Source organism: Lycium barbarum, chromosome 6, assembly GCF_019175385.1.
Source record: "Lycium barbarum isolate Lr01 chromosome 6, ASM1917538v2, whole genome shotgun sequence".
In the NCBI taxonomy this organism is placed as follows: Eukaryota; Viridiplantae; Streptophyta; class Magnoliopsida; order Solanales; family Solanaceae; genus Lycium; species Lycium barbarum.
The window spans coordinates 106362268-106385814 of NC_083342.1; the positions used below are offsets into that span (position 1 = coordinate 106362268).

A 23547-nucleotide genomic window follows, 5' to 3' on the forward strand; every position below is an offset into this window, starting at 1 on the left:
ACGGATTCGATCGGTTTTATAATGCACTAACTGAAAATCTAATCGAGGTATGGACCATGGCAGGGTGTTATTCTACCCTAGACTACTTATGCTAGTTGGTCTAAGGTTTTTGTTTTTCTTACTTATACTATTCAACCCCATTTTTGTGCCAAAATAATCAATTATTCCATTGATTTTCTTTAAAAATACCTTTCAATATGCTAGTTTGAACAACTCTCATTGTTTACACTTCTTCCTGGCTACTATTAATTTACTGACCATGCCAATCAATTTTTCAATAGGTCATTTTTAATAAGTTAACATGAGTTTTGACCAAAAAGATCGACCGATGGTTCGATTTTATGAATATTATTTATTTGTTTATTTATTTTTAATACAAAAACGACTGATTTTGTCGTTTTATGAAATAAATGATTTTTTTTTTGTTCAATTTATCAATAGACTTAGTTGGAAAAATAATTCCCATCATTTCGACTCTATAAAACCGACGAATATCCGTTGGTTCCTTAAAAAAAAGTGATTTTCAAAATAAAGAGCAATTATATAGAGACTTATATATAATTAGTGATTCAGAACTAATTTAATTTTAATAGGAGTACCATAATAACTTTCAGACTTGGGACGTTGGGTGTTAATTACATCTTGACTTGTAGCCGTTTCCATCACCTACACCCAAGGCGATTTTTTTTTGTTTCATTATGTAAACTTAATATATAAAATATATTTGAAAAAATTATGCTGGGTGTACATCGGTTCGGTTAAATTTTTACTATTGACACCCTTACGTGTTGCCATAAATATGAGTAAAATAATAAATTTAAAATTAATTAAATTTGCAAGAATATATTTGCACCGTTGCAGTTTTTTTTTTTAATTGTTGGTGAAAATGAAATGTTTAATTTCTCAAAACTCTTTCGAAATTTTAAGCAAAAATAGAAGCGCCAATGTTTCCCTCCTATTTCTTTGCCTTCCCCCCAAATCTCATTATGTCTTTTATTTTCACTTTTGGCAGTTGCATCAGACCCTTTTATCGGTATTGTTCATCTTTGGCTTTCACTTTTCTTCCAATTCTTGGGTTAAGACTTGAGATGGTAAGATTCTTTCCCTCTAATTTCAGTTGTTTATATGTTCAAGGTTTTGGCACAAGTGAATAATAGAACTGATATAACTCTTTTTCTTTTGCGGTTTTGTGGGTCCTCTGTTGAGTTGAAGTTGCTTTGTAATTCAATCTACAGTTCATTTGTAATGTTCGGGTTGATAAATATAGAGAAGAGTTTAAATGATGTTTACTATTTTCTGAAAATTGATTTTGTGTTTTTGGAAGTTTGAAGTTGTACCTGTTCCATGCCCTATAGTGGCGTTGGGAAAGAAGTTGGTAGTGTGATATAGGCTTGCTACTATTGAGTTGTTTCCTCTATAGGTTTTTTTCCCAAGTTGGCTCAACTCCTTCCTCCCTTTTTATACATGTAGGACTTTCTAACATATTGCCTATGTCATTACAAAGGGAACAAGTGACATAGTGCTGGTTAAATTAACCAAGAAATGAAAAAAGAACTCAACTGAATGACTTAATTCCATTCTTGAAGCTTAAGAACTTGAAAAGTATTTCCACTGTCAGGATAATGGATGTTGATCTAGTTCCAACAAGAATCTGATGTTGATCTAGTTCTAACAAGAATCTGAAAAATATGATAACATAGCACTTGGATATCTATGTGATGGTAGAGTCGTTCTTTCGAGCCTAGGGTCTATCGGAAACAGCCTCCCTACCTTATAAAGATAGGGGTAAGGTCTGCGTACATCTTACCCTCCGTAGACCCACTTGTGGGACCACACAGGGTATGCTGTTGTTGTTTGAGAATCTGTCATAAAGGTTATTACCTCAATTCGTTCTCCATATCGTATTTGTGACTGTATGAGTTGTACTCTTCAAGTTGATTGCCATTTTTTGTTTTCTTCATTAAGTGCTTTGAATAGCATTTACTAATTTAGAAAGCATTATATAGATTTAGTGTGGTGGTTATTGATAAGAAATAACTCAGTTTCATCATTCTAAGAGATCTAGAGAACTGTTTAAGATAGTATAAGGAGGGGACTAAAAAAGGTTTTTTGTTTAAAAGTTAGCTTGCTCTATTAATGTTGGGTGATATATTCTGCTCTACAATAGTGCCACCTCTGGCTCTTAAGAAAGGAAAAGCACTAGAGAGATGGGAGACATGTGTGACTTGCCACTGTTGGTTGTTGTTTAGAGATATCGTTAGTGTTTCCCTTTAATTATTGTTTATTTTTTTCTTAAATTCAATTTCATTTTGAAGCCTTACTTTTTCTTTCTTCTCTCGAGTATATAGCTTAATGTCTCTTCATAATATTTGATGAATTATGTTGATGTCTTTATCTTTGGGTGATATCATTCATTGTAATATATGAGAAACTAAATCCTTCTAGTTTCAAGAGTTGGTGCATCTAGCATTTCTTGTTTTTGTTTCATGCTAGAATAAAAGTTAGGAAAATTGGAAGGTTAAAGACGTTAGCTTTCCCTTAAGCACAAAAAGGATTCAAATTGTGTTTGAAACTAGGGACTATTTGAGTATAAAGCATCATGTCAGAATTTTAGTGTTCTAACTAGTGCAGCTTATCATTAAGACAGAGTACATATTTCTAGTCAGGCTGCACATGCTGGTGTAACTTCAAATCAACACCCAGATAATTATATTCCTTATAGTTCTTTGGTTCTTTTTATTTTTTCTTTTAGTGTCTTTTCTCTTTGCTATAGTATGTATCATGAGACAGTTTCTGTAAATATATCTTGTTTTGCTGAGTGCTTTTGAGTAAAAATTAAAATGTCTCCTTCCTAGTTCACCTAGACATTTCATGATTCTTGGTTTTCTTGATGAATTGGAAAAATTACAGAAAAAAATGAAATGAAGCGAAATAGTTTGATATCTTTTGAGTATTCTACTTCTTTCAAATGCATTGGGCGTCTTTTATTGAAATCTTTGGCTTTTGGTGTATGACATAGCGATAGCAAGTGAGTGTATACCTGTACTCTTAAGTTTTGACCATCTTATATTCTTCAAAAGTGCCTCGGCAAAATTCTTGAGCATTGTCTGTTGCTAATCTGGTTCAAGTTTTCTTGAGCTTGTAACGTATATTCTTTTTAGTAGATAAACAGATGTAATCCTAATCACGTTGTTCGTCTTCTTTTCCTTTTATCAAAGTGTAATTGCATTTTTCTTCTTTTATAGGACGAATGTGTGAAAATCAACACAACTAGCAATCTGGTACAACAATGCACAAGCTGTTGGAAGATCTATCTTGGGTCACTCAACTTTTGGATTAGAATTTAGTTTGACAACTCTTTGGGTAAGCCGTGTTGTGTTAAGAATTCATAGGAAGCTGCTTTTTCTTACTGTGAGTCCATTGTTTTCTGACTTTTGTATCAATATTCCGTATTTGGGCTACATCTTGAACTTAGTTTGTTTCTTACTCTAGGATGCATCTCTTTCAGTGAATCTATTGTTACGACCTTGTAAGACGGTTGGAGGGTTGACGACTTTCTCTTTGTATCTTATATGTTGTTATCGTTATCTTACTTTTCTTATTGTTTGAAATTGTAGGACAAAATAGCATCTAGAATACAATGCAACAATGATGATTATGCTAATCAGGAGTTGTTTTCTCTAACTTCAATCGAGGTATCTTCCCACTTCACCTTGCTTAATCTTTTGCTTCAAAGTAAATGCTACCATTGTTCAGATAGAGAGCATTTTTTAAGTTGGTCCCGTTAGGAAGTTCAGCCATTGCCTAGTTGTGTACAAGAAAACGAAAACTACATGTCATGGTTAACATTCTATGGTCTGATTAGTTCCGGTAACTTTCATCTTTGGTATCCATGTCATAAATTCGGTATTATTTAAAATGTAACAAATTATTTTGAAAAATGTCCTTTAAAACTGAGCAACCACTTTATGTTAATGATGCTTGCTTGTTACACCATTGAGGATTTGTGTCTCTATATTCTGGTAAAGAGGATGTTGTTTGGATTATACATATACTGACCCTCTATTTTTTTTTTTTTAAAGTATAAGCACTGTCGTGATTTTTTTGGCATATTTCAATTATTACTAAATGGAGTTTCTTTTATGTAAGAGATATCTATCACTATTTCAAATAATTGGATGTTCTTGTGGTCAGATGCTTATAATTGGTACTATCAATATATTAGCGTTGAGTAACTCACTAAGTCGCCTTTTTAGCAGTAGCTCCAACGAACCTAATCTTTGATGGTTACTGGAATTTCTATGGTATTCGAGTCTTAATGCCTCGTTGAAATTCTTACCAATATCTAGTTTCCATTGTATGCACCGTCTTTTCCTCCGAATTTGATAATTTTGATAAATTCTAATTGGATTACTATCAAAATTTCCTAATTTCTTTCAATCTTTTGGTCCTGTGCTATTTTTGGATTTAATATAGGAAGGATAAGGTTCTTCAATAACGGGAAATGAAGTCAACCACAACTAGAAGTTTGAAGACAACAAAATAGTTTGGAGACATTTTATGTTATTTTTTTGGGTTATACATCTGTACAAAGAAAATGGGTTATAAATTTATAATGTATACATCTGTACAAAGAAAATGGGTTATAAATTTATAATATATACTTTATATACTTTATGTTTTATTATCAATGAAATATTCTTATATAACTGTATTTCTCAGAATCACCTCCTTATTGACTACGAATTAACCTCGTATGTTATGCCAATTGAAATGGTAATTAATTATGACAATTCGTAGTGGCAATTTTATTTTGTCAGTAAAAGCAATATTTTTAGTGACGACATAATAGTTTTACCTACAAAATTGTAAACCTTTTGAATAAAAGCAAAGTCGTCACTAATTTATACATTTAGGGACAAATTATTTTTTTGTACATAAAAGACTACCTTTAGTGATGAAATTATGTTTGTTCAACTACGAAATGCATATAACTTTGGAGACAATTGACGTCGTCACTAATTAAACTAAATAATTAGTGACAAGGTAATTTCGTCGGCATTTGTAACCTTTTTAGCGACAAAAATACACTATCAACTACAAATTTTCTATACTTTTCCAGACAAACAAGTTCGTCATAAATACTATGCATTTAGGGACGAAAATAAATGTCGTAGTTAATATAACTAGATTTAGCGACGAAACACTAAATTGTCTTTAAATACTTTTAGCGACCCACCTTTAAGGACGATTGATTGACGATAATTATTTCGTCAAGAAAGGTTTTTTGTAACGAAAAATGACTTTTAGGTGACAAAATAAAACGTCACTGATAATCAAATTTGTTGTAGTGAACTCAAAATTTAGCTTCTTTGTCTTGTAGGTACCCCTCATCTATGTTCTGTAGTGGTACACGAAAATTGTGTCCCCTTCCCCCAGCTTTGAATATATATTTGGAAGACTATTTTGCTCCAGTGATTACTGCAGTAAATTCTTTCTGTTAATTTCACGTATGATTATTGAAATTTACTAACAATAAGTATTCTTTGTCATATTAAAGTAACTCAACTTTACCCACTATAATTTGAAAGTCACATAATTATTTTTTATCACATTAAGGTAGTAAAACATTACTCAACCACTATAGCAATAAGTTTACGAAATTTTACTAACGATGAAAGTAGAGTCATTTTGATGGATCAAGCTTTGTCGTTATAGTGAATAAAGTTTGGTGACTTTATTGTAATAGTGAGTAAAGTTCAATTTCCCTTATTCTATTGTGACAAAAAATACTATTGTAATTTTATTGTTGTAATAAATAAAGTTCAACAATGAAACCTTGAATTAAGTCGTCAAAATTTAGATGATATTTTCACATTTGGCGGAGGACCCAAGAATTTAAAAACGGTACATGAACCAATTTACATTGTGAAATGGGGATTAATGAATTGATGCTGAAGTTCCAAAAATGCACCATAGCAAGGACCACAAATTGACTTCTCATTAAGTTGTTTTTCTTATAGCAATTGAAAAGATTAACGGCTACGGAAGGAAGTGAAATTACCTTCACGTCCTAGACGTATAGGGCTTTATGCATAACAAAAGTTTTTACATTTTGAATAGAAAAAATGAAGAGAAATATCTCTTCTTTTCCCAGATAGAAAAGAAATTCTACTGAGCCGCAACATTAATATTAACATAGTTATCACTATATAAATAAAGAAATTGTATTCGATAAGATTAAATTATTTGGTTTGATGCAAACACCAAATGCCAGTAAATATTCACGTTATTAATTCAATAGACACAAACAAAAAGTTTACTAATACCTGTGCTTGGATTAAATAAATCAATTTACTATTAAGAGTTCCGAATAAAGGTGTGAATATGTATCATTTAATTACAATTCATTAAGGAACAAAGTTTTAGAGCATAAGACACATATTTTATATTTATTAGTTTGGTGGAAACACTTCGGTAAAGCACGGTTTTTCTACCAAGCCAATCGATGCATTGCATGTGTTTGATATAGACTTTTAGCACTTAACTGAGGTTAATTAACATTCTTATTAAATCACTTTACTAAGTAGTATTTACCAAATATCTCCGAGACCATTAAGTCATAAGCCGCAGTGCATAAGAAATTGTAAGTCTATCCACTTCGAATTAATGATATGACAGAATTCAATCAATTTTGTTTGAAACTAATGCACATATGGTTAAGTCCAACCATTTTCTCCAGAACTTCAGGCAACGAGAAACCGCATACCAAAAAAATTTCCAAAATAGGTAGACAGGCAAAAATGTTATAAAATTGATAACATATTAAATGGCGGTGTCCAAATAAACTACTGCTCAAAATTTTTACATCTCATTTCCCTATTTCCTTCAATCGAGGACTTGAGTGCTTTCTACCCAAAGGGGAAAAGAAAAGTAGGGGAATTCAAAGTTGAAAGTAGAAAGGGCATGTTTGTCTTTGAGGGTTGTCAAGTTTTAACTACTAGCTGTTCTACTGGATATATCACAAAGAGAGCGCCAGAAGCGGTTATAAACGAGGATCACAAAAAGTCAAATACTCCCATTTTCGGTAAAAAAAAATGTTGCTACTACTACTACTAGAAATAGCGGTCACAAATTTGCGACATAGCACTCTTCCTTGTCCCTTTTTCTTCTGTGAACGTTATCTCCCCAATATCTGCTATTTCTGGTCCTTAGTTTCTTCCCTGTCACAATTACAACTACTTCAAACATTAGCTTATTCTCTACTTTCTGCATAATTAGTAAAATGTACCCTTTGTTCATCTAATCTCATCTCAATTCAGGTACTTATTACTATGAATTTAATACCCTTTTCATTGAATTGCCTACTGAGACTCTGTCTATTCAGGTTGTTTTCAATCTTTATTGAACACCCTTATGAGTGAATTGCCTAGTTTTTGCTTATTCAAGCATTATGCTTAGTTGGTTCCTTGTTTTAAGTTAGAAGAACTATACTGTTTCTTTTGTGGACATACATGATATATTGATATGCCACTGCAGAAACTGGCAGGGCAGTTTTTTTTTTTTTTTCATTTTCTTTATTTGGGGGGATCAATGATCACCAGTTTTTTGCAGTTGAAGGAAAAAGGCATTTGCATGTTCAGTGTGCTGCATGAATTTTTGTTGAGGAGTGTTTTATACTTTTGAGTTGTGTGTTGGTGTTGATATTTCAGTTATATTGTGTTTCTGGGTGTTAATCCTTTAGTTGTCTCTGCTTGCTGATTTCTAGTATAGCTAGAGGTTAATGATTTAGTTGAAAACTTTTGGCTGTTTTGGTGTTAGTAGGTTGTTGTGTTTTGAGTACTTTCTGTGCTTTGAGGAGCAGAAATGGACTCATCAAGTTCTGGTTATAAAGACCAAAGGCGATCACTTGATGTCTTCGAACCGGCATTGACTCGTGAAGGTGCAAAGCTGGCGAGTAGTATAAATGAGGGTATTGATGTAAAAGAACTTTCAATGAAAGGGAAGGAATCTGGAAGTACAACAGGAACAGACAAGCAAATGAACAAGTGGATGGCCTTTGACTCCAATGGAAATGGCCCAAGTGAAACTAGCATAACAGAGAGGGCTGCAGAGTGGGGATTGACTGTGAGGACAGATGTTGGAGAAGGTAGTTTCCATGCAATTAGCAGAAGTGGACAAAATTCATTTGAAAGAAGCAAAAGTTCAGTTGAATCAACAAGGACATCCGAGGAGTCAAATCCCAGACCTGAATTTCCTAGAGTGTCTCAGGAGTTGAAGGATGCCTTAGCTACACTGCAACAGACATTTGTTGTATCTGATGCCACAAAACCGGATTGCCCTATTGTTTATGCCAGTAGTGGCTTCTTTACTATGACTGGTTATTCTTCAAAAGAGATTGTTGGAAAGAATTGGTGAGAGTTTTTTGCTTATCCTTTTGATTTTGCATGTCTTCCCATGAACTTTGGCAATTTATGTAGTAAAACTAGGCACCATGAGTAGACTAGTGATAAGACCCAAATAACGTTCTTAAATTTGTCCAATATGTTCAAGGTAAAAGTTTTTGGCTGGGCCTGTTTGATCAATAAGTTAGAAATTTGAATTGGTAAATTTGCAGACCTTAACTGGAAAGTTCATACAAATGGTCCTTATTGTTGATCGGTAATTCATGTCTCCTGTCATTTAATATAAGAAGTAGCTAAATATCTGCTTCAAACTTTGAATAGGAGCCTTTTTCTAAGAGCGGAATTAAAGGTTTCAATTAACAGTTCAGTGTTTGCTGCATGAAGTTAAACAATTTGTTTCAATTTTGTCCTTGTAGCTCGCGACATCTTTTTCAAGTGCTGAATGGGAACAATGGTGCCCAGCCATTACTTTCTTGTTGCTTCTTTGTTGTTTTATTATTATTATTATTATTATTATTATAATATGCTTCTGAGTGCAAGAGAGTTAGGTTTTACTTGCAGCAGTATTCCCTGATTTATGCTTCTTTGATGATATGGATGCTGGAAAAGGAGTTTAAGGTGACCTTGACTTGTTTGATGCAGTCGCTTCCTACAGGGGAAAGATACAAACCAGGAAGAAGTAGAAAAAATCCGAGAAGCTGTGAAAACAGGGAAAAGCTACTGTGGAAGGCTTTTGAACTACAAGAAGAATGGCACTCCCTTTTGGAACCTGCTAACCATCACCCCCATAAAAGATGACAACGGAAAGACGATCAAGTTTATAGGGTAAAGATGCTTCTGTCCCTATTGTTGCTTAAGCAAATGCTTGGGTGACTATCTCAGCTTGAATTCATTCTAATTCTTGAGTCTATCTCCTTTCTAATCCTTTATTCGGACCAGTAGTTTAAGCATTTGCGCCTTCAGAATCTTCTTCTTGAGATTAGTATGGTGCGTCATTAGAGAACTTTTTTAAGCAGTTCAACTTGAAATCTAACACGACAAAGTTGACATATATGTTTTTGCCTCAGCTTCAAGTTGTAATCTACGAGAAGCATTTTCATCTAATTCAGATAATTCTCTTATGACAGAATGCAGGTGGAAGTCAGCAAATACACAGAAGGGATTAACGAGAAAGCACTGCGACCAAATGGATTGCCCAAGTCTTTAATCAGATATGACGGTAAGTAGAAGTGATTGCCTTTGCTTCCGAAAGTATTGATCCTTCATTTTGAAATCCTTCTTGTTCGTTTCTCAGCTCGTCAGAAGGAAAAGGCTTTAGGTTCCATTACAGAAGTGGTACAAACCGTGAAAGGTCCACGCTCTCATATAAAGTCTAGTCAGGATGCTAGTTCAGCAATTGATAAAGAGAAGCTACAATTAGATCTTGTGCTTCCTAAATCTTCTGATACTGAAAGCATGAGTACACCTGGCCGATATACACCTCAGTGGGACACGAGGAGTTCTATGTCTCAGGAGTCGGGTAAAAAGTCTAGTAAATCTGCACGTGTTTCCTTAAAGGGGTGAGTCCTTGGACTTTAACTTTTTCACTCTACAATGTCTTAAAATCAATTTTCATGTGAACAATGCTGCACTAGCTCTGCATTAAAAGAATATGAGCTGGATGTTTTGTTCAATTGCGAGCGTGTTCTAATGTTTATTCATGAAACTGGATCTTGAGAGAATGGAAAGTACTTAACACCTTGTTTGATTAATTCTCAAGCTATGCCAGAGATAAATACCGGCTTTTCACGTTTTGAAGAATGGCTGAAATTGTTTTCCCTCTAATAGTTGTAGGGTGTAATCCTCCTAATAAGTAAAACTCAATTGTGAAGTTAATTCAGCTTCTTTTTTTAAAAAAATATTTTTCCGTGTAAACTTGTATGATTCCATAGTGGCAAGACTTGATATGTAAAATATACCAAACAAGAGAAATTACTGTTTCTTGGTTTCGCAGAGAGAAGTAGACATATCTAAAATGTATTTTTGGTCATTTCCTATTCTTACCAATTTATTTGGAAAAGAGAATCCTGGTTAAGATATCCAAGAATACCGGTTACAAAAGTGGTGTACGATCTCCTTTCTGTTATGTGTAGAAAGTAGCATTTTTAGATGAACTGCATGGTTGGCTATATAAAATCACAAGTCACGATATAATATTTAATCAATAGCATATCAGATATCTCTGCATCCTTTTTCCTTTGTTTAATTTTACCTTATAAAGACGCCTGTGTTCTGGAAATGTAAGCAGGATTTTGTTTTTATACCTGCTTGTAGCATTCAGTCTTTCAGAACATGGTATTACCTCATGCAGGTTCAAAGGAAGGTCCTCAAGCATCTCTTCTCCGCTTGAAAATGAAGAGAATGTTGGGTCTGAAATACTAATGACGGAAGACATAGCACGTACTGACAGTTGGGAGCGTGCTGAAAGAGAAAGGGACATACGTCAAGGAATTGACCTCGCAACAACTTTGGAGCGTATTGAAAAGAATTTTGTGATTTCAGATCCCAGACTTCCTGATAATCCAATTGTAAGATCAAGAAAAAGCTAGTTTCTGCTAGATTCAGATTGTTACGCATCACATTTGACTTTTCCTTTTTAGAATATCAATTAGGGTATATACCCGTGTGTGTGTGTATATATATATATAGCCTTGGCGTAATTGGTAAAGTTGCTGCCATGTGACCAGGAGGTCACGGGTTCGAGCCGTGGAAACAGCCTCTTACAGAAATGCAAGGTAAGGCTGCGTACAATAGACCCTTGTGGTCCGGCCCTTCCCCGGACCCCGCGCATAGCGGGAGCTTAGTGCACCGGGCTGCCCTTTTTTTTATATATATATATTTGTGTGTGTGTGTGTGTGTGTAGCCAAACTAACAACTTATAAGCAAACTTAAATTTGAGACATACTGCTAGAGGACATTTAACATTCTCTCATCAGATTTGGTGTTGGGTTACAAGGCCTCAGCTTTTTGCCACTTGAGCAAGGCCTCCGCAGCTGCCATGACTTGACTGACAGAGATATTGCAACAATAAGGAGAACAAAGATAGATGATTATTTGTGCAATCAAGAAAATTTAGTGTAATCATTTGAAACTTTACATAGGCCATCATTTTGTGAAAATGGACCTAAGTTGTTTTTCTCCCCTATTTATTATAATATCTATTTCATAATTAGAAAATTTATAGTTTTAAAGAACCCTTAAACTGTCTTAAAGAACAAATTATTTGGTATTGGAGCAAAGTGTGCATTAATATCTGACTCCAACTAGTCTGAGAAAGGGTTAAGTCAAATTGGTAAATTTTATCTTAGATTCCTATTGTGCTGGAAACTGAGCAGAAGTGCTTGTTTTTTCAGATATTTGCTTCAGATAGCTTTCTTGAACTGACGGAGTACACACGTGAAGAGATCTTAGGAAGAAACTGCCGGTATGAGTTGAATATTTCGTTATATATCTGTAACTAAAACATATGGAGAGTATTGATACATCTCTTCAGTTTGATTGAAGAAGGTAGATATTTGGACTTGGAGCATAAGGCTTAAAACTACTCTTGTAATAATTGCAGAAATTAGAAAAATAAAATAAGCATTGCCTTTAATCTAGGTAGAGATTTAAATAGTTCCAGCCTATTGGAGGGCAGGCTTATGCCACTTGCCCAACCACATTTTTTTTTTTACGCTTTCCTTCTTTCTAATGACCGCTCCAGAGACACCACGCCTCCTTTTGATGATCATTTCTGTGGTACCGTGCCACTTGCATGATCATTGCAGCGACACCGTGCCTCTTTTCTGGCCAGAACTTTTCCTGCATGATTCCTTTGATCAAGAATTTTCCGGCAAGATTTGATGATTAGAACTTCTCTAACTATTTTCTGGAAAGCTTTTCCAGCAACCGCTACTACTTCGGCGGCTATTTACTTTTCTATGTTTGAGAAAAGAAAAGCTCAAGCTGGTTTCTCTACTTTGAATTTGAGGAGGTTTGTTGGAATGTTAAGTGTTAGTGTTAGATTGTTACTAGAATATTAGAATAGTTAAGGTTTTGTATAATGTTTCAGGTTGGACGAATATCATATGTGTCTTGTATTGATACCTATAAGTAGGTTTGTCTTGTATCCCTTGCATTGTCAAGTCTCCAAGAAATCTCTTCCTTTTGGTATATTTCTGAGACTAGTAAGTAATACACTGCCTATCTATGCAAAGAAACAACGAAATCTGATAATACGCTGTTTTATGGTTTGCTCTCTGATTTTCTCCCACCATGTGTATTTGATCTAATTAGATTTCCAATTCTTCAGATTTCTTCAGGGACCTGAAACAGATCAAGCAACAGTTCAAAAGATACGAGATGCCATAAAAGAACAAAAAGAAATTACTGTGCAATTAATTAATTATACAAAAAGCGGTAATAAAGTTCACTTTGTATTTTTCAGAAGTGAAATGCAATGGGACATGCTTTGTGTCTATTAACTAGAATTTACTTCACGTGCGTAAATATTTTCAGGGAAGAAGTTCTGGAATTTATTTCACTTGCAACCTATGCGTGATCAGAAGGTGATCTTTGCGTTTACTTTCGTTTAACATGCTGTAAAAAATTGACTATTTTCTTTTGTTTGGCTGATATATGCACTTTCCATTTGCAGGGAGAACTACAATATTTCATCGGTGTTCAGTTAGATGGAAGTGATCATCTGGAACCACTAAGAAACCGCCTCTCAGAACAAACTGAACAACAAAGTGCTAAGTTGGTAAATTTTCTATCACTTGTCTTTGGGGAATCTGTACCAATGATGTTATGGTCAACAACTAGTAATTAGCATATGATCTACCAAGGAAGGCTAGCCTCTTTTCTTTCTTTATTTTCTCTAATGTGATAGCCATTCCATTTCTAGTCAATGTAGTAATGAATAAGAAAATTGACCCCATTTAGTGAATATTTGTAAAGCGAATTGTGGAAAGAACACAAGTCTTTTGACTCGACAAAAATGCAAATTATTTCATTTTTCTTCCCTTTAATGAATCTGAATTATGCAAATGCATCCTCTCAAAGAACAGTAAAATTACACATTATCACATAATTAAATGCTAGAAATTTTAGAAGCTTGCATATGTAAGCAAAGCATAAACACATGACTTTTTCTTTTCTTTCCATCAAGACAAAATGAACTCGGATGTTCAATTGTGTCACATACTCCACCACACAAAATGGGCTCACCTATATGAATCCTTTGAACAAGGATGTTCCATTTAGAATTTCAGTTTTGCCTCTTGATCAGGAATGCATCCAATGCAATCTTAACATGCTACGTTTAGTGTTCTGTGAATACTCTTTTCATCCTGATTGAAGAGAACTACTTTCTTTCGTCAGTCTTAAGTCACTCCATTTTCCCCAATTGGCATAGTTTCTCTTCTCAAAAGAACCAAAATCTTTTAAAACAATGGAACTTGTTTCATTGAAGCTTTAGCTAAAAATCTTTGTCAGCAAAATGCTTTATTTTCTGATGTTCTAACAGTTAATCTTGATATATCCTGCCTCTAAATAAGGGAACATTCGAGAGTTGTCTTTCTTACCCTCATGTGCTAGCCAATTGGATTACCTGAACTGGACATGTGAAGATATGACCTTCTCGCCTAACTCAATTCCAAAAGTTAGCTCGTGAGGGTGTTTGGTATTAAGGAAATCATTTTCCAATTTTCTCATGTTTGGTTGGTCAAAATGTTATGGGAAACAATTTTTTTTTAAGAAAACAAGTTCCTTAAACCCACTCCCCACCCCTATAGTGTTTTGCTAGATTACATATAAATTCTCTTGGGATAACATTTTTTTGCTACCTTAACCAGCACTAGAAATTAAGTAAGAAATGCACTTATTTTCCAAGAAAATATTTTCTAGGAAAACATTTCCTTCATACCAAACACACCCCAAGGAGGAATTCCCAAGACCATATAAGGAAAACACAACTATTCCCTCAACCAATGTGGGACTTGACACTCCCCCACACGCCCAGGATTGGACCTTAGCGTGGATAATATAACAGGGGTGCCCAGCATTGCCAACCACAACAACAAACTGAAGGAGTAACTTAATAATATCTGAATAGTTAGCTAGGACTTGTCAAATTATTTTGTTTCTAATTGGAATCTTCTTTGTTACAGTTAGTAATCAACAGACTTCTCTTGCAGGTCAAAGCTACTGCAACAAATGTGGATGAAGCAGTTCGAGAACTTCCCGATGCCAATTCGGTAAGGTATTCCTTTCACTCCGAATTGGATCTAGATAATCTTTCTCATGGGATATTTTGTCTTATCCTGATTATTATGCATCATTATATTTTTCATGGTTAGTGCTATGTTAAAATTTTCATACATTTTAAATTGTCAATAGAAGTTATATCAATACTATCTTTTTAGCATTTAGCATTTCATCGAGACTTTCAAAAGTTTAGATAATTAAGCTGACATGAACCCTCTAATACTTTCAGAGACCTGACGACTTGTGGGCGTTGCATTCTCTACCTGTCTATCCACTGCCTCATAAGAGAGGGAGTGCTTTATGGACCGCAATACATAAGGTAAACAATATTTTGTGTTGTCCCTATCAAATCTACTGTTTTTCCGTTGCCTTGGGAGAACTGCTGATATTTCTTTGTTGATGATTCAAGACTATGGCTCTCACATGATATGATATTGAGTACTAGATCAAGTAGGAGACATTTTCTAACCAGTAATGCTTATAGACACCTATAAGTGTTGAGACACTTGAAACAAGGATGTCTTCTGTTTTTATGCTATTATCAAGTATGTGGCTCCACCTAGTAAAGCATGTAAGTCAGAAGAGACACAAGTACTCAACAGTAAAAACTATCCTTTAAGTATTTAGTTTGAACTTTCTACTCTTCTTTTTGACATATATTAATCTTTATTCTCGTTACGTTTTGCATTCCCTCTCTCTGTCTCTGACTCAAATTATAACCTTGCAGGTTACTGAAAATGGTGAAAGATTAGGGCTCAATAACTTTAAACCGGTCCGACCTTTGGGTTGTGGAGATACTGGAAGGTATGTCAATCTGTTCTTGTTATTTGTTCACATATTTCTCCAATCTTCATTGGCACTACGTCCAACCTACCTTTACCATATTTTAATGACATTCTACTGCTTTTCGAGGGTAAGTTGTAGAAATATTAAGGACTTATATCTTGACTGTAATGATGACATTGAATGCTTGGGAACTACAAGGAATCCACTCAAAGAAAGATAAGCTAAGACTGGAAAAAGGGTCACTTAAAATAACAGGGTCCTTCTGAACCTTTTATTATCTAAAAGGCTCTTTAGCTTCCTTCTCTACAAATTATAGTAAGTTTATTGGTTAGTGCTTGCAGAACTTTTAGTAGGCGCCCATTAATATAGTACCTTCCACTTACCTTGATGGCGCACCTCTTGTTTTGCGTATAGTAATTCTGTTTTGGTACTTTAATAAAAATGCTTCGCATGATATCCAAGTCATAAGAGATCTCAAAGCAGTGAGTATTTCCATATGTAAAAGATCCATTTTTTTTCGTCTGAGAGGTTTTATTCTGTTTGCAGTGTCCATTTGGTGGAACTGAAAGGTACAGGAGATCTTTTTGCTATGAAGGCGATGGACAAATCCATAATGCTCAACCGTAATAAGGTCTGGATGCCTGAGATTTTTTACGTCATGTATATTGAGCATTTAGTATTTCCTGGGAGGAATTGATTTAGAGAGCATGCTGTTGCATTTTAGTCCTTGATGACCTTTGGATTAGCATTCCAAACTCATGACTTCACATTTCCCTTCCTACATCAGGATATTCTATATCTTCTCTGAATCCTTATGTGAAGACAAATTCATGTTGCATAATGTATAGGTACATCGAGCATGTGTTGAAAGGGAAATCATAGCCCTCCTCGATCATCCTTTCCTTCCAACACTATATTCATCATTCCAGGTAACTACCTACTCGGACCATCATCCTAATGCAGGTGCAATTTTAGATTATCTGTAAATATGCATGTCAATCTTGTAGCAATGCCAAAATGAAAACACGGAAATATACGTTCATTTTCAGAAATACCACCCTGCTAACTAAGTCCTTTTCACAATAAATTCGGCATGTATAAGATTTAGTATCTATAGGCTAGGTCAATCAATTGAATGTCCTTTTTCTTTTCTTTCTTTTTTCTTTGGGAATGTTACATCCGAAAGTTGTGGTAACACGACCTTTTTATCTTAATGAGTTTCAGGTCATAATTTCTTTCAAAATTCATATTTGGTTATGGAAGTGACTCTATAACATTCTATATTTGTCCATCTACTGAGCCAAAAACCTTTTAGAGCCTGCTGAAAACACTTTCCTGTATCGCCTTTGAGTTTCTGACAAATACATTATTTTGTGTTGTTTAAAGATTGTTATACTGATTTATATGCTTTAAGAACTGAAATCTCCAGAGGAGCTAAAATGCACATCTTTTTTTTCCTAATCAGACAGAAACACATGTTTGCCTAATAACAGACTTCTGTCCTGGAGGAGAGTTATTTGCTTTGCTTGACAGACAGCCTATGAAAATATTCAAAGAAGAATCTGCAAGGTACTTCTCTTTTAAATACACTTACTCTACACTTGATTAGACTAAGCTATATAACATCTTACATGGTTCAAGATGTGTTTAAATTCGGTGTTCCGACCTGACAAAGCTTCGTCATATTCATTTGTTTTGCTAAGTGATGTTTCTAGTTATTTCCGTGTTGTTTATTTCCTCATTCTCCTAGAATGGACTCACCCACAAAAGAAGGTCGTGACTTATGAGTATTTCCTTTTTATTTGAGTTGTTATTTTGTAGGAACATTGCTATGCTTGAAAAGAGAAAGAGAATCTTTGATATATTTGCAGCTCTTTAAGGACTAAAAATTATACACATTAGATATCTGTGTAGACATTGTACTGGTATCTGTACACTGTACTATAAGCCAATCAGTTGCCTTTTATTCTTTTTATGCTCCAGCTGGTCAAAATTTGCATACGATATAGATTACCTCCCTTTATGAAGACTGAGATCAAATAGGTGAATTTGTTATACTCACAGAATGTGCCTTTCCTGGAAAGTTTGTATAAATAATCATTCAAAATATGCTTTTCGTTGGCAAAAAGCTGTAAAAAAAAAAAAAAAAAAAAAAAAAAAAAAAGAAATCACTGTTCTTCCATTGAACTTTTGAGTTAAGTTATAAAGAGCTGATTTTTTTATTTTTTTCGAGAGAGATTCTGTCAAATTTGCATCAAATAAGCGTGCAATCATGTTTGTCATCTCATGTATTACCAACAAATCTTTTCAGGTTTTATGCAGCAGAGGTCCTAATTGGCTTGGAGTATCTCCACTGTTTGGGTATTCCATCTACCTTTCGAGTCAAACCTTCTTAAGTAGTTGCATTTCCCTATTTGTTGTTTAGACTTCGAGGAATTTCAATACACTCGCTTCATCTGTATTGGATACACAGCTTAACGAAAAGCAGCATTGGACATTAGCTTTGACACATTTTGTGGTTGAACTTTTGTGGACCAGATTAGTAGAGATAGCATGACAAGCTTCAGTAGCCAATATTTCTGTAATCTTGTGATATAGTATATTAGTCCTCACTGAGGCTTGACTTATAAGCATGACCAGCAATGGCAAGCGTACAGGTAACAACATTAAGTTTTAAAACACTTAAAAATTTGACAGAGGAAAGACTGGTAAAGAACAACAGGTAAAAGAACGAAACTTTCTGAAAGTAAAAAAGGTATCACAAGTGAAGTCCTTAGGTATAGAGAGAAATAGCCATACTTAGAAATCTCTTTTCGTAGGACCGCAACATCAAGAATATTTGAATTTTCTATCAGGAAAAAGATAGAGGGTTCATCAAGGGAGACGTAGTACTAGGTGGTTCCATTTTTATCTTATATGATTAATGGTTGATGTTCATTCGTTTTGTCTATTCTCATGTTACAGGAATAATATACCGGGATCTGAAACCAGAAAATATCCTAATTCAGGCTGACGGGCATCTCATACTAACTGACTTTGATCTTTCTTTCAAGACATCCTGTAAACCTCAAGTACGCTTTAGTTCGACAGTTCTCTTATCTATTCATCTTAATTTCCCACTTAATGGACTTCTGCCGCTGAAGAATTTAAGATACCTCACCTAGTATGTTACTACATTTTTAGGTTAAACATATCTTCAAAGTATTGAATGATATTGAAAAGTAACAAATGGATGGTAAAGGGAAGAAAAGGAGAAAAACTGAAACCTATGAACTATCTATCAATTTGATTAAAGCAAATTGTTGTTTTTGATATCGTGTAATATTTCTTTCCAGTGTTTTCTCTTTAATCTTTTACATCTGATTGTTATTATCTATTCATAGTATTAAAGTGACAATTTTTCCAGGTTATAAAGCATCCTCGCTCAAAGAGAAGGTCTAGGAGTACTCCACCACCAACATTTGTAGCAGAACCAGTTTCACAGTCAAATTCATTTGTCGGTACTGAAGAATACATAGCACCGGTAAAGTAAACTATCATAGAAGCTGAATTTTGCGCGATACATACTCCATCCATGTACTTTATTTCATATCAGATGTAAAATATGGATCTTCCCCTAGAATTTGTCTTTTGGAGAACTAAACTTCACTTAATGAAGAATATGTACAAACAGTAATCTTTTTTCTGTTTCTAAATCACATACACCAATTGCAAATCCTACTAATGAAACCTATCAATTGCAAATCCTACTAATTAAACTGCTGAGCAATTTACTACACTTGGTTCCTAATTCTCAAATATCTTGTCCTTCAGGATATGTTAACACTTGCAGTTTCTTTCTTTGCTTATGTGAAATAAAATATCATCTACAACGAGAGAAAATTATAATTGTCTGATGTACTTCTAAATGGCTTGATCTCAGGAAATCATCACAGGAGCTGGCCACAGCAGTGCGATCGATTGGTGGGCTTTAGGTGTGCATGCAACAAATTCATGACTTTTAGTTCAGTCCATTATATTATTTTGTGCACTCTTGTTGTTAATAATGCTTTAGATATTCTTGCAACAATTATTAATCTGTTTGATTTGCTCTTATATATTAGAGGTGATTTACTTTGCTTCACGCACTTCTACTTCTGTAAACTCTTCTATTTGGAGTGCAGGTATCTTGCTTTATGAGATGCTCTATGGGCGTACACCGTTTAGAGGGAAGAATAGGCAGAAGACATTTTCCAACATCCTAAACAAGGACCTCACTTTCCCTAGTAGCATTCCGGTAAATTCACCTTTTTTTACCATCTATAATATGATGACGTCTTATGTCTTGTTTTCTGTACTATATGTTTTCTTATCTTTTTATATTTTATGGGGAATGTTTGATGAGCATACCAGTAATATTCAAGCGAGGTTATATGGTGCATGTTTTTCACAGATGATATTGTGTTATTTGACGAAACTAGCACGAGTCAAACAAAAACTTGAATTATGGAGAAGCACTTTAGAAAGTAAAGGTATATTAGGATAAGTAGAAGTAAGATACAGTATATCATGTCCGCTGTTTGGCAAGAGTCTTTTTAGATTGTGCAAAGATTTGTATGGTAGGAATATAGTGTATTATGTAGAGAACCTCTACTGTTAGAGAAATTCTAATTGACAAATTGTTGAGTATTGAAATGAAGCAGGTCAAAGAAAAGGGCGGAATGGATGTGTATGATTTATGTAACCAATTCCAACTTGTTTCAATAGAGTCATAGTTGTGTTGTTGTTGTCATAGCAGTCAATGGAATTTCACTCAAAAATTTAAAATAGCCAATGAGATTACTCATAAGTTTTTTTTTTTTTTCCTTTTTTGAAATAGAATTAAAGAGAACTCTGATTTTGTTTCTAAGTAAAACAAATGAAAGCATCTTTGTATCTATGCGTTGCAGGCAAGCCTTGCAGCTAGGCAGTTGATCCATTCATTGCTCAATAGAGATCCTGCCAGCCGTTTAGGATCAAATGGTGGTGCAACTGAGATCAAACAGCATCCTTTCTTTCGTGAAATAAATTGGCCGCTAATTCGGTGCATGGTATTTAAATCTTTACCTTCTACAAAAAAGACTGCAAATTTCAATTGGATTCGAGATTTTTCTCCAAGCCATTACACATTATCAGGACTTTATGTTTCTTAACAATGTCGTTGCATGCATTATATTTGTTGTTTGACTACAGACTCCTCCACCACTAGAAGCGCCGCTTCAGTTAATTGGAAAGGAATCAGGTACCAAGGATATTGACTGGAATGATGATGGGGTGCTTGATCATCCAATGGACTTATTCTAGAGGTTTGCTTCTAGCATTGACTAGATCTTAGTTTCAGACATCAGAATTCTGTTTTCTTAGATTCGTCTTTCAACTTATTGGCATTGCTATGTTTTAACATCAAAACTTTAACAGCCTAAATTTGTCTTCCCGCAATGCAATCTAATCTTCTTGTTTGTTGTCTATGTTCTCCTTCCAATTCACTGATTTGACATGAGTTTTGACTTGTTATTAAACAGAACTGTGTAGGCAAAATTGATATTCAAATCATTCATCATCCAAATTATGAAGTATATGCTTTATGTAACTTGTTATATCTGAGGTTAAAAACGCTATATGAGCAGAATTCGCATCAATCACGTATTCTCGAAGAGCAAATCACCCTTTTTCTTTCACATTAAGGGAGTATTAATCATTTTGCGCTCCTTTGTGTAATTTTGACCTTTCTTTTACACATGTAAATTGCAGGATTTTTTCAATCAACCATAAAGGACATGTATCTGGAACTAATTATGTGCAGTTCTAAAGAAGGGACTTTTATGATGAAGGAATTTTATATTGTATAGAAGCATGTTTTAGCCCCTCTTTTTGATATTTTGCTCTCATTTTGGCTTAAGGACCTTGTTCTTATTTAAGTTTGGAAGGCGATGAAGGCGATTTACATAGAATTTGTAGAATGGTGTGAGTAGTAGGAATTAAAACCTTCCTTCAAAATTAAGAACCAGCATTTGTAGGTTTTGTTGGTACATAAACTTGGCTACTCTTGTATCATAGGATAAAGATGTATTTGAGGTAAAATCATTAAGCTGCTCTCTTGTAAACTAATAAATCATATTTATTGTACTCTAAGCATCTTCGACCAATTATTACTGTGCAAAATAAGTTGATAAAATCGAGCTATGATCACTTATGCAAATTTCTTTGTTTCCAGAGATGCGATTGTAGCGAGTCCGAGCCTAAAGGGCACTATTTTGAAGTCAAGGGTTTTGAAATTTAGGATAAACCAAAACGGTTTATCTCATATCTCTCAACGATTTGCAACAACGTTAACGACTCAGGTCAAACGTCGTTTGGTCTGTGGGCCCCATAATTAAAAAAAAAACTATTATAAGTTGTGGACTAACCAACCATTTGCACTCTAAAATAAAAAATTTAGAGTGCAAGTCATTGGTTAGTCCACAACTTATAATAGATTTTTTTTAAAAATTACAGGAGCCACAGTGTCGTTAAGGATGCTGCAAGTCGTAGAGGTGCATGAGATAAACCCCTTTTGGTTTATCCCAAATTCCTCAACCCCCTTTGGCATTTTGGCTTCAAAATAGTGCCCTTTAGGCTCCGGACTCCGATTGTAGTTTCATTTATAGTCAACAATGCGTCAGACTAAACTAACAGAACATAATAATGTAGGTAATTTGAGACATTATCAAAGTTGATTCAGATAATTATATCTATCATTTACTCAAGGGTACATGTTTGGTTGTTCTGTATGCGTGCATATGCGTACACAGACATATATAATACTTCTTCCAACCCAACTGATGTAATATGTTGAGCTATTATGAGTTTGACAGAATTTTGTAACTTTAGTTCAGACGTTGTGTTTGTGTTTAAAAATTCACTTAATTTGTATAAATAATCTATCAAGAATTCAATAATTTTCTTCTTTTTTAAAAATAAAAATAAAAATCGAGAACCCGTAAATTCAAAATTGTAGCTCCGCCGTCTCTGACGTTCTCTATATATCTACCGACATAATAATGAGAACGTGTTTAGTCCATTATATTGACTTATTTATCATAGAATTTATACATTTGAAAGATAAATTTTATATATATATATATATATATATATATATATATATAGAGAGAGAGAGAGAGAGAGAGAGAGAGAGAGAGAGACACACACACACACACATCACAGTAAGATCTGTTATTTTATTGTCGTGTTATTTTACTAATCTCTCCAACGTTTTCCTGTCCAAGCTGGTTAGACTGCGGAGAGAGCTTAATTTGATGCGGATGACAAGAAATAACTTAACAAGAATTATCAGTTAAACTGTGGGATCAAAAAAGTATTATGTTATGGACTTACCTATCAAATAAATTAAAACTTATTTCCGACGTAAAAAAGTGAAAGTTATTATCAAACATACAAACTAATACATTGAACAACTACTGAAAGAATTAGAAGAATAAAAATAAATTGTTTGTATCAGTAATAGCAACCAGAACTCAAAAGATTTATGTAATACCAAAAAAAATAATATGTATACTTTAAATAGATTTTAAATTATAATTTAAAAGAAACTTTTAGTTAATTGTATCAAGACTCAAAAATCTATGTACTCAATAGAGAATAAAAGAGATAGTGAAATTTGACCATACACTTATTTAACTGACGTACTATTAAACTACAAATACATTTTATAACAAATTCATAAAAAAAAAAAATTATACTTTGAATTTACTTAACTACAATTTAAAATGAGATATAGTAACTTAATTGCGCTAGGTGAAATAATAAAACATGATTAAATGATTTTCAACTTTGAGAAAATAAATTACGCGTTTCAAAAGTTTCCATATTTGGTTCAAGAAACCTTTTCCCTGATAAAATTGGACAAGGTTAATACTTACGTATTGAAAAGAATTTTGTGATTACAGATCCCAGATTTCCTGATAATCAAATTGTAAGATCAAGAAAGAGCTAGTTTCTGCTAGATTCAGATTGTTACACATCACATTTGACTTTTCCTTTTTAGAATATCAAT

At 34.0% G+C, this 23547-nt stretch overlaps 1 protein-coding gene and 1 long non-coding RNA gene across 5 annotated transcripts; both read left to right on the forward strand.

The window, feature by feature from the left end:
• The first annotated feature begins 973 nt into the window (after nucleotides 1-973).
• Nucleotides 974-4689, forward strand: LOC132599931 (uncharacterized). The gene is made up of 4 exons (XR_009567071.1): nucleotides 974-1091; nucleotides 3246-3363; nucleotides 3618-3695; nucleotides 4477-4689. It is a non-coding gene; the product is annotated as an uncharacterized LOC132599931 (long non-coding RNA).
• Nucleotides 4690-6938: 2249 nt separating this feature from the next.
• On the forward strand, nucleotides 6939-21640 carry LOC132645257 (phototropin-2). Of its 4 annotated transcripts, none has more exons than XM_060362144.1 (24): nucleotides 6939-7087; nucleotides 7825-8414; nucleotides 9048-9230; nucleotides 9533-9624; nucleotides 9700-9964; nucleotides 10756-10972; nucleotides 11798-11868; nucleotides 12736-12842; nucleotides 12942-12991; nucleotides 13081-13185; nucleotides 14621-14680; nucleotides 14920-15009; nucleotides 15418-15494; nucleotides 16023-16107; nucleotides 16325-16405; nucleotides 16942-17045; nucleotides 17788-17837; nucleotides 18441-18547; nucleotides 18883-18999; nucleotides 19399-19450; nucleotides 19640-19752; nucleotides 20405-20545; nucleotides 20688-20800; nucleotides 21246-21640. In XM_060362144.1, the coding sequence occupies exons 2-23, from the start codon at nucleotides 7867-7869 to the stop codon at nucleotides 20796-20798; spliced, it is 2826 nt and encodes a 941-aa protein (XP_060218127.1). In that variant the 5' UTR covers nucleotides 6939-7087; nucleotides 7825-7866; the 3' UTR covers nucleotides 20799-20800; nucleotides 21246-21640. The 4 variants fall into 4 exon arrangements, with proteins under 4 accessions (XP_060218127.1, XP_060218126.1, XP_060218125.1 ...); XM_060362143.1 differs by lacking the exon at nucleotides 6939-7087 and adding an exon at nucleotides 7141-7387; XM_060362142.1 differs by lacking the exon at nucleotides 6939-7087 and adding an exon at nucleotides 7141-7322 and having other exon boundaries at nucleotides 7822-8414.
• Nucleotides 21641-23547: the final 1907 nt, after the last annotated feature.